The 11,321-nt window shown below is 47.7% G+C and overlaps 1 protein-coding gene across 1 annotated transcript; it reads left to right on the plus strand.

Moving 5' to 3' along the window:
- The first annotated feature begins 902 nt into the window (after positions 1–902).
- LOC100933396 (kallikrein-7) lies at positions 903–11,088 on the plus strand. The gene is made up of 6 exons (XM_031963310.1): positions 903–993; positions 2,170–2,320; positions 3,710–3,866; positions 5,630–5,883; positions 7,052–7,188; positions 10,841–11,088. Exons 2-6 carry the CDS (start codon positions 2,242–2,244, stop codon positions 10,991–10,993), a joined length of 780 nt encoding a protein of 259 aa, XP_031819170.1. The 5' UTR covers positions 903–993; positions 2,170–2,241; the 3' UTR covers positions 10,994–11,088.
- The last annotated feature ends 233 nt before the right edge of the window (positions 11,089–11,321 follow it).

The following is an 11,321-nucleotide window of genomic DNA, read 5'->3' on the forward strand; positions in this document are numbered from 1 at the left end:
AAGGGGGAGCATGAAGGGAGACATCAACCATGGGTTCATGGGATTTGGAGCTGGGAGAGACCACAGAGACTCTTCCATTTTACAGATGAGGAAAGTGAGACCGGGGAGGAGAGGTGATTTTGCTGGGTCACACAGACAGTGAAAGAGGGGATTTGAACACGGATCCAGTTTTCGTTTCCTGGCACCACTTGAATGCGATTGGGAGAGAGTCAGTGGGGAGACCGAGTCTGGAGCCTGGAGGCAGCCCCAGTTCTGGGGGAGTCCTTCACAAGCTACCGCATCTCTAGCTCAGGGATGCTTAACTTGAGATCCATGAGCTGGAAAACGACCGACGGCTGCATTTCCCTGTTCTCGGCAACGCTGTGGCTTTTTTATGAGTAGAAAGAACATGGTTCTCAAAGCCCGCTTGGAGTCCCTGGGTTGGTCTCCCTGGGGGCCCGGGACCCGCAGAAAGGCGCGGCCCGAGCCCTGCTGGCCTCCGGGGGGGACAGGGCTCGCTGCTGCTCGGCGGGGGAAGTGGGGGGCGCGGAGCTGGGCGCAGAGAGGGCCGGATGCCCGGGACATCGGGGGGCTCCGGGGCACCTTCCTCCCCCTGCACCCCCGGCTCCGTCCCTCTCATGGTCTTTGGGCAGGAAAGCTCGGAGAGCCGGGGCGCTGCGGGCGGGCGGGAGGCCCGGAGAAGGTGATGGGGGCGGCGGGGATGGGCCAGTCCGCCCCGGACCCCCCGCAGGGAACCTCTGTTTATCTTGGCCAGTCCCGGGGTCGGCTGGGGACTGGAGAGGAACAAACGGAGGGGGTGTTAGAGATCCGGGCGCCGCCCACGCCTCTGGGCGCGGAGCGCCAGGACGGGAGAGAAGGCGGGGAGCCGAGCGGAGCAGGGCGGCTATAAGAGCCGGGCGCTCCTTGGGAGCCGGGCATGTGGGTTGGACGCACGGTCGCGGCTGGAGGGGAGCCCGCCCTCATCGCTCACAGTGCTCTGAGATCCCGCCGGAGGTGAGACCCGCGCCCTCTCCCCTCCCCCATCACCTTTCCCCACCTCCTCCAAGCTCCTGGTCCCCGGGCCCTCGGAGCGTAGCTCTCACTAGTCTCACCTGTCCCGGATCTCCCGCCACGCATCCTTTAGCGGCTCCCTGCGCCCTGTTCCCCGGGGACTCGGGAGCCTGGCTCTGCCGGGGCGCCCGCCGTCCCCCCTCCCGGCTGTCGCTCAGCCTCCCCAGCACCTTACAGGGACCGGCCTCTGCCCCCTCAAAGCCCCAGGGGCTCCAGGGTCCGCCTCTGCTCCCGAGCCCGCGGCACAGAACAGTAACTAGGAGTTCTGAAGCCGTCCCCGACTTTGTGTGATTCCGGAGTCTCGGAACCCCTACCCCCCCCCCCCCCCCCCCCCCCCCCCCCCCCCCCCCCCCCCCCCCCCCCCCCCCCCCCCCCCCACCCCTAGTCTTGCTCAGCCGCTCCAGCCATCGAGGCCTGCTGCCTTCCCAGTTCTGCCACAGCCGCAGCTGGGGGCGGGGGAGAGGAGGGGGAGAGGAGGGGGACGCCAGGCTTCTACATCTGGGACCGGGAGCTGAAAGAGCCTCTGCCCCCCCCCCCTGCCACTCTCCCCTTCTCCACCTGCCGGGCGCAGCGTCTAAGCTGAAGGCAGCAGCTCCCTCACTTATCCCACCCCGGACCACCTGTTCCCCCCTTTCCCTAGAGAAAATGCCTCTCCCGGCCCTGTCACACACTAATGTTTCAGCTTTAGCTCCAATCCGCCTTCCCTCTTTTCTCCAGAAGGTTGTGGTGGGGGCCCTGGAGCCTGAGCAAGAGCTGGGGCTCCTGACCTTCGGTTCCTGGTGGGAGGGGGCTGAGGGCACAGGCAGCTCCAGGGAGAAAGAAGACTGAGTTTGGAGCAAGGGACTGGGATTCAAATCGTATTTCTGCGTGTTAAGCAAAGTGAGCTTGCACCAGACGGTTGTTCTCACTCGGAATCTAGGAAGCTATAAAAGGGGATCCCCAAGAACCCAAGGAGGCAGGTCATGGGGTGAGAACATCTGTATCCCTCCAGTAGGATGGAGTGGGGGCAGGACTGACACTCGGGACTCTGGGGGGCAAGGATCAGGAGGCTCAGATTCCCAGGTCTCCAAGGAAGTGAAAGTCAGAGGCTAATGCCAGCCTGTGTCTGATCGCTCCTAGGCCCTCCGGGAGACAAGTCCCTCCAAGGGGGTGAGCCATCCGGGAGACAGAGGCTGCCAAGAAGACGTCGCCATGGCCCCTGGATGCTACCTTTGGCTACTACAGCTGCTGCTGCTGGCAGCTGTCCCCTGGGCCCAGGGGAGAGAGGGAGGTAAGGCCTTGGGTGGATTCCACAGGCTCCCTGCCTCCTCTCATAGTTTCTTTTGACCTCTTCTAGAATGTACCCTCCCACGAGGACACTAGCCCAGGCCCTCTCTCACTAATTATTCTCCCTCCACATGAGCCTCTCCCTGTCTTGTTGACCTTGATTATTTCTCTGTACTTGTCTCTTTCTGTTTTATCTTCATGGGTCCTCAGTATTCTAGCCTCTATTTCTCCTCTCAAGCCTCTCTAACCCTTTCCATGTGTTGCTCTAAATCAAGGTCTTTCCCCCCATCCCATTGCCCAGACAAGTCACAGTGAGACTGTTTCTATCTCACCTGTTACACCTTTCTATTCTAGCAGATCTCTACAGGTGTCCCTCCTAAGGTGGAGCTCATCTCCCTCTATTTCAGCATCTCTGAAGTTCCCCTTCCTTCTCTTCTTTTCCCTGGTGATGTCTCACTTGTTTCTCTGTATCATCTCCCGACCATCCAACCCTTCGCTGGCTCCTAGGATCCCTGGTTCGCCATTGCCCATCTCATCCCCCCAAAGTTTTCTTCCTCTACAGTTCCAAGTCTGTTTTTCCCTCTGACACTCTATAACACATCCAAACAAGCCTCCATTTGACCCCTCCACTCGATGCCCAAGACCTCCTTTGTCCTTTTCTATTCCTTTGTGTCTCTGTGGACCATCTTTCACTTTTAACTCTCAATCATCTTCCTCCCAACTCTGTTCTTGAGAAGCTTCCTTCCTTGACTCTGCATGTGCCCCATCATCTCCCTTTTTCTCCTTAGCTTTCATTCTCCCACTTGATTTTCCACCTGCCCAGGTAAGGAAAGGATAGGGGACGTTCCTCCATCCCCAATATCTTTCAGGCTTCCCCATCCCTCATTTCTTTCTCTGTCTCTGTATTAGTTTCTCTCTGTGTATGGTTCTCTCCTGATCCTTTCCAGCCTCTCCAAGGCAGAGACTTCCATATCTAAATGGTTCAGAGAAATTCTCCCTTTTATTCTTGTCTTCTCTTTTCCCCCTTTCCTTCCCTCTTTCCCCTCTTCCTTCCCTCTTTCCCCTCTTCCTTCCCTCTTTCCCCTCTTCCTTCCCTCTTTCCCCTCTTCCTTCCCTCTTTCCCCTCTTCCTTCCCTCTTTCCCTTCCTTCCCTCTTTCCCCTCTTCCTTCCCTCTTTCCCCTCTTCCTTCCCTCTTTCCCCTCTTCCTTCCCTCTTTCCCCTCTTCCTTCCCTCTTTCCCCTCTTCCTTTTCTTCTTGTCTTCTCTTTTTCCCCCTTTCTTTCCCACTTTCCCCTCTTCCTTTTCTTCTTGTCTTCTCTTTTCCCCCCTTTCTTTCCCACTTTCCCCTCTTCCTTACTACCCGTCCTTATCCCCTTGGTGTTTATTCTTGCAGAATCTGAGAGGGAAGGAGAGAAGATCATTGAAGGGGTGGAGTGTAACCGGAATTCCCATGCGTGGCAGGTGGCCCTGTTCAATGGAAATCAGCTGCACTGTGGTGGAGTGCTCGTGTCTCCGTTCTGGGTGCTTACAGCTGCCCACTGCATGATGCCGTAAGGAGTGAGGGTTGTAACAGGGAAGGAAAGTCTCTTTTCTGTCTTTTCTCTGCTCAATTTCTCTATGTCTCTGTCCTTGGTTTTTCTTTTGCCTGTATCTGTCCTTCATTTTTCTGTCTTTTCAACTCTGCTTTTGTGTCTCTGACTATATCTGTATCTCTGCATCCTGACATCTCTTCTCTTTAGATATGTGATTGTCCCTGTCTTTCTCCATTTTTGTCTTGCAGTTCCTCTGCTTCGGTCTGTCTATCTTTCTGTGCCTGTCTCATCTGTTTCTTTCTCTGTCTAGGTTGTAGAATTAATAGGACAGTGAAAGGAATAATGAGCTTAAATACTGCAGACCTGGGTTGGATTTCACTCTCCTTTCCTCAGTTTCCCACATTGGGCATAATAATCCTTCTCCTTCCTACCAGACAGGATTGGGTGGATCAAATAAGATAATAAGATCAAAGATGTACAAAGAAAATGGGAGGGATCATTATCTTTGTTATTGTTATTGTTTTTTATCACTATTATTATCAGTGAAGCAAATGAGGCTCAGCCCAATGGTACAGAGTGAGTCAAGACTAAATAATTTTTCTGGTTTTTGTCTCTCTTCAAGTCCTCCCATAGTGCCTCCTTGTCTGCATCTCTCCCTCTCCTCTATGTCCATTCTTATTTTCCTCTCTGTCGTCGTTTTTGTGTCGCTGTCTCATTCTCATTCTCTGTCTCTCTTTGTCTGTTTCTTTGTGTCTCTGTCTCTCTTTGGGTCTTCCAATCTATCTGTACTCCTCCTTCCTTTGCCTCTCTCTCCTTCCTCCCTCCCTTTCAACTGTCTCTGTCTCTTTGTGTCTCAGTCCCTCTCTATCTCACTCTGTGTCTGTGTCTCTCTCTTTATCTTTCTGTCTTTGTCTACCTGTCCTTCTGTCTCTCTGTCTTTATCTCTCTCATAATCTCTCTCTGTGTGTTCTTCTCCCTCTCTCTTTTTAGGAGGATAAGAACATAAAAATACAGAATTGGAAATGACCTTAGAGTTTCTCTCTAGTCCAGGGATTCTTAGCCTTGAGTTCAAGGTGTCTCAGGATAGATTTAGGGGAGGGGGGGAGCTGTGATTTTGAATGGGGGAAAACTATTCCCAGTCATCTGGAAGTGAAATTTAACACTTTCTTGCCTGATGAATGTAGGCAACAAGAATTCTGACCAGTGGTCCATGACACCAAAAATTGAAAAAACCTGCTTCAGGACAATCTCCTCCCCTCCCCCATTTAATAGAGGTAGAGAGATTAGAGCCCACCTGAAAAATGATGTGATTTGCCCTTGACCTTTGGTTGTTCCGTCATGTCTTGACATTTCTCGAGCCCTTTTGGAGGTTTTCGTGACAAAAATATTAGAATGTTTTGCCATTTCCTTTTCTAGCTCATTTTACAGATGAGGAAGCAGAGGCAGACAGGGTGAAGTTATTTACCCAGAGTCACAGCTGTGTCTGAAGCTGGATTTGAATTCATGAAGATGAGTCTCCTCGAGTCCAAGCCTCAGTGCTCTATGCACTATAGTGCCCTCTCCTGGCCCCAGTCAAAGGCTACCCTACTAGAAACGGTTAGAAAATCAAGCCTAAGTCTCTTGTGGCTGTTTCTGTGTGTCTCTCAGGGATCATCTTCTCTCTCTCTAGTCCTGTGAATCTCTGCCTATTGCTTTCAGGCTCAGTGAGTTTCTTTTATTCGTGTTTTTATTTCCTCTGGGGTTTTTCCAATGCCTTTCGAACAATCTCCTTGACTCCCCAGTTACTACAACGTGCACCTGGGCAAGCACAACCTGAGGGGGAGAGAAAGGGGCTCCCAAGTGATCCAGGCCAGCAAGTCCTACCGGCATCCTCAGTACTCCACAGTGACCCATGTCAATGACATCATGCTGATAAAGCTATCGAGGCCGGTCAGGATGAGATCCAACATCAAAGCCGCCACCCTCCCCTCCAAGTGTACTTCACCTGGCGCCACCTGCACTGTGTCTGGCTGGGGCACTACCACCAGCCCAACTGGTAAGTCTTGCCTAACTGGCTGCCCCACTGTCCAATCATCAGGGAGCCAGATCTGGTCTTCCCAACTCTAAGACGTGGAGGAACCAACCTAAGCCAGCCCCCAGGGACCCAGTCATCCAACCACCATAACCTGGTACCCAAGCATCCACCCTGTCTGGCCCTTAAAGACATGGGCATCCTTCAGCCTCCAGGGACCAAGATATCCGCCATTTTCCCCCAATCCCCAGGAGCCAATGGCATCACCAGCCCTTAGGGACCTGAGAATTCACCTCCACCAATTCCGAGGGACCCGGGATCGAATGCTCCTGGTCTCTAGTTCTCAAGGACAAAGACACCTAATTCAACAAGTCATCAGACACCCTTAGACATCACGGGAATCAAAATATCCAAGGATGTGAGAATTTACAGGGACTTCAGTGGCCACATAACCCAACAGATATGTGAACACGATCCTACTTATAGTCTCAAGATTGAAGATTTAGAGCTGCAAGGAAGGCCACAAGTCACCTAGAACTTTTTAATCTTAACTCCAGTCTCAAGATTCACTCTCATTTAGTTATCCATTCTCACCTTCTTCCTATGGCATCTGTAAGCCCATTGCCTAGGTACCTAGTTTTCTATCTCATTTGGGGACTGAGTTGTCCAGCCCTTCCTACTGTTCAACCCTCAATTATCATATCCTTCTCAGAGATAGGGAAAAATGATCTTGGTACCTGTATCCTGGGAACCCAAGCATGTCTCTCTTATCACACTTTGCAAGGACCCAAGAATTCAAGTCCCTTCTCTGCTTAAGTCCTGGAAATTCAGACATCCAGCCCTGGGAAACCCATTTTCCAGGAATTTAGGTCTCCTGTCCCTTCCCTGTGCCCATCCCAATTCTTCTCCCTGGAGAACCATACATGGGAGATCCCGGCCTATCTGTTCTCTGCCCTTGGACATCTGAGCCATTAACTCTTCAAGGCTACTCTCCTGCCATGGGACAATTACTAAGGGCCAGCAGAGACTTATTTCCTGGATAGTCAGACACCCGAGCTTTTTATCTATGTACCTTTGACTCTCTGGGATCAAAGCAACATTCCCAAACCCACATCTCCTGGGAACCTACACTTTCTAATTTCCCCTTCTCTATCCCTTAACAAGAGTTCTTCCTTCCCTCTGCCACAAACAGTGACATATCCAGAAAAGCTCCAGTGTACAGATGTGAATATCATCTCCACTTCAGAGTGCAAGAAGGTTTACAAGGATCTATTGAAGGAATCCATGCTGTGTGCTGGCAAAGCAGGCTCTAAAACCAATGCATGCAATGTAAGTCTCCACATTGCTCTCTCCTCTCTGTTTCTCTTCCTCCTTTTTTCCTCCTTTCTCTTCTTTTCCCTTTCTTCTCTCTCTCTCTCTACACTCACTCTCTTTCTTCTTTTAGCTCTCTTTTCTCTCCTCTCTTATTCTTCCTCTCTTTATTCTCATTCTTTCTCTCTCTACACTCACTCTCTTTCTTCTATCTCTTTTCTCTCCTCTCTTACTCCACCTCTTTTCTCTTTCCTCCTGTTCTTTCCTTCTCAGCCTTCCTAGGGTCCCCCAGAGACTATTCTTTATTTTCTTCTGTTTAATACTAAGAGGCATTTAGGTAGCACAATATATATAGATTGCTAAGATCTGAGTTCAAATCCACACTATCTATGTAGCCATGAGGATGATCACATTTACCTGCCTCTGTTCTCTCTTTTGTAAAATGAGGAGAATAATAATAAAACCTTCTACTCGGAGCTGTTGTGAGAGTTAAAGGAGATAATATATAGGAGGATAATATAAAGGAGATAACATATAGAAAGTGTTTTGCAAACTTTAAAACCCATTATAAATACTTTCTTTTATGGTCAATAACTTGGATGAAGTCACAGATAGCAGGCTCATTGTATTTTCTGATAAGGGCATGGGAGAAGTATCTGTTATGATGGATATCAGTTTGGAAAGAACCAGATAGTCTAGAACATAGAGCCAAATATATCTCCATGACATGAATGTAAAGTTACAAATTTGGTTTCAAAATGTCAATATCCCAAATATTAGAGGGGGAAAGCTGTAATGGGCTGAAACTGAGCAGATGCACTTGGACAGCCGAGCACTTAAGGATAATTACTGATTGGACAATACTCTATTAGCATATGCTTGGAAAATGGCCCGTCTCATTATTCTGTGCTGGCTCGATAATTGGTGTATACAGAGAATTGTAGGAGGCACTAGGGGGTAGAGTAAGACTAGCCAGGGTCACTTTGGGAGGGAGACAAAGAAGGAAGGTTGCTTCCATCCAATTCAATCCTACCTCTAAAGACTTAGAATAAAGACCAAGGACTTTTGCTTATCCTTACTCCAGCTGATTCTAAGGTATCCAGGGTGCTAACTCGGTCATCACAGAAAGCATTAGTAGAGAATTATTCATCTGAACCAAACTGAAATGTTAGGAGACAGAGACTTTAGTGGGAGCCAAAAATGTGGCTGAAATCCTTAAACTGCACAAATTAAGGGGAAACAACAAGAATGAGGCACTAGTTAGTGTTTTGTAATCTACTCTTCTCAAATGGCATATGGATCATTGTGTTCAATTTTGAAAATACCATATGAAGAAGGATGGTCAGAAGCTGGAGATGTGGGATTGATAGGATAGTTAGGTTTACCTAGTACCAGGTGAATGATAAAGTTTTTATCTTAATGGAATGAGGTCAGTTTGGAAAGAGATACTTAGGGGAGCATCTCAAGCATATGCCCTGGGCCCATTGCCTTTAAATACTTTTTAAAAAATCAGTGATTTGGAAAAAAAGCATGCTTGTCAAACAGATGGATAACTGGAAGATTGGAGGGGATGCCTAAGATATTTATTGGATGAGAGTCAGGGTTTAGGCTGCTTCAATGGGCTAGAACAATAACCTTAATTAATTTAGGCAAATTTATACCAGAGATACAGAAAAAAAAAACATGATTGTTGTTCGTTTTTTTTAATCAGCCTTAAATACAAAGAATTAGAATGTATATCTGGAGAAAACAATTCAGGGGTCTGAGTTGACTACCAAGTCAACATGTACAGACTGTGCCCAGGACATTCCTAAAAGCTAAGCTTCCCTAGGCTATGTGAAGAAAGGCACAGTGTTCTGATCAAGGTTGGTAATCATCCAGTTCTTATTTTCTCTGGTCAGATCCCATCTGGAACTCTCTTCATATCTCATTCCAGTAAAGATATAGACTAAAGTACAGGATAGAGGGAAGCAATGAGACTGGCAAGAGAATTAGATCATCCATTATTGAAGCTCAGTTGAAAGAAGGGGAATGTTAACTGATGAAAAGATGAGAATGGAACAGGATTAGATTTGCTTTACTTGGCTCTGTGAGTAAAACTAAAAGCAAGGAGAGTAAAGCTAGAGGGTGTTAGAGAGAGGAAGATTTTAGAGTCTTCCCTGTTGCCCAATTGGCCCATCTGGAACTTGTGGTCCACTTAGATTCCTGGAGTGTTTTGCCCAAATATATGTTCTCACCCTTTGTGCTAAATATTGATTAAAAAAAAACTATTTTTTTTTTACTGTATCTCTGGGAAAGAAACTAACAACTTGAGCTATAAAAAATGGAATAGATTGCCTTAGAAAAAAGTGAATTTTCCATCCCAGGAAATTTCAAAAAAGCAATGTATAATATATAATGTAATATAATACCTTGGATATAATATAACAGAGGGCTATATTAGAGGTGATCATATGCCAGGGTAAAGGTTGGGCCAATTACCCGAGAGTTCCTTTACCTTCATGTGTTATGCACACAGGAATGCATTGGGGACATCATCAGAAATGAGATCCTATTCTCCTGAGACTTACCATGTACTGGGGACTAGATAACAAGCACCTGTCCTGGGGGAGAACACATCTTAACGTGGAACAGTAATGGTCAAAAGCAGGAAGCCAGGAGGACATAGAGAATCTTGGGAGGTTAAGTGAGGAAGGCAGAGGAAGTTTGTGACTAGGAGGTAACAATAATAAATGGTAGCATTGACAAGGTACTTTAAGGTTGTCAAACCACTTTACAAATATCATTTCATTTGCTCCTCACGACAACCCTAAGACGGAGGGCTATTATTATTAATTGACTTACTCAAAGTCACATAACTAGTAGGTATCTGAGGCTAGATTTGAATTCAGATCTTCTTGACTCCAGGTGTTGCACACTATCCCCTTTGCCATCTAGATGCTTCTGGCTAGCCTATGGAAAAGAGCTTGTGTGAGAGAAGACTTTGCGTACCCCAATTAAGAGATTAAAACTTCCATTCACTAGTGAGTGGGGAGCTATTAAAGATTATTGAGGAGGGGAGTGTCCTGGTCAGAATGATACAATTGGAAGAATTTCAGGCAATGATTGAGAACAGAGGTGTCAGAATGTGAAAATGTGATTGGGGAATATTTAACAAGATAAATGAAAATACAACAGAACATGGATAATGGTTATATTTGGTTCTCTCAGTGAATATGTGACTCCACAGGGGTCCTAGAGTACGGTTTAGCATTCCCATTTCTCTTTGAATAGGATGTTACTGTGGAGGGGCCATTACTGCAATTCAGATGGAAACCAGTGACCATATTATTATTATAATAGTCCAGGTGGGACGGAATTGAAACTTGACTGGGGTAATTATAGTGAGGATGGAGAGAAGGCCTGAATGAAAGAGGTCATCAGCACAAGATGGTTTGGGAGAGGCACTGAGAGACCAAATGGCTTCTGGGCTATGAAGCTGTGTCATCTGTCTCTTCCTCTGTCCCTTGGAACAATGCTCTCTCTCTTTCTGGTGAGGACAGAGGAACTTTATTAAGCAGGACTAGATACAGGCTCTTAGAACTGGGATTTGGTACCAGAGGGTATTATATATAATATATGGGATTCATTTCCTATGAATTCTTGACCATCTTTCTCTTTTTCTTCCCAGGGTGACTCCGGGGGACCCTTGGTGTGTGATGGAGTCTTGCAGGGCCTCGTCTCGTGGGGAACCTTCCCTTGTGGCCAGCCTAACGACCCTGGAGTCTACACTGAAGTTTGCAAGTTTATGCCCTGGATCAGGAAAACCATGAGGAGGAGTTAAGAGTGTGTTTGTGTGTGTGCGTGTGTGTGTGTATGTGTGTTGATGGAGGGAAGAATATCTGAGGGCCAAACACTCAATAAATGTGATATTCACAACCTTGTCTGTATTTATATTTATATTTATATCTTATTCCTTTGTCTTGAGAAAAGAAAATCACGCTGAGGTTTGGGGCTGAAATAAAAGCAAAAAATAGGCGGATTTGGGTCTAGAAACCTGTCTCCTCCACCCAGTCTCAGATGGGAAAGGATATAGGGGAGAGGAGAGAGAGGAGGAGGATGCAGGGAAAGAAGCGTTTGTCCCTTGGAGATGTTCCTGAGACTCCAGGTAG

This window comes from Sarcophilus harrisii, chromosome 3, assembly GCF_902635505.1.
Source record: "Sarcophilus harrisii chromosome 3, mSarHar1.11, whole genome shotgun sequence".
Classification (NCBI taxonomy): Eukaryota; Metazoa; Chordata; class Mammalia; order Dasyuromorphia; family Dasyuridae; genus Sarcophilus; species Sarcophilus harrisii.

What these genes read in the sequence shown, in the direction of transcription:
- LOC100933396 (XM_031963310.1), top strand. Translation starts at nt 2,242, where the DNA reads ATGGCCCCTGGATGCTACCTTTGGCTACTACAGCTGCTGCTGCTGGCA. An exon ending in GCTGCCCACTGCATGATGCC is followed by an intron (nt 3,867 to 5,629) that starts GTAAGGAGTGAG and finishes TTGACTCCCCAG; the next exon opens with TTACTACAACGTGCACCTGG. An exon ending in CACTACCACCAGCCCAACTG is followed by an intron (nt 5,884 to 7,051) that starts GTAAGTCTTGCC and finishes TGCCACAAACAG; the next exon opens with TGACATATCCAGAAAAGCTC.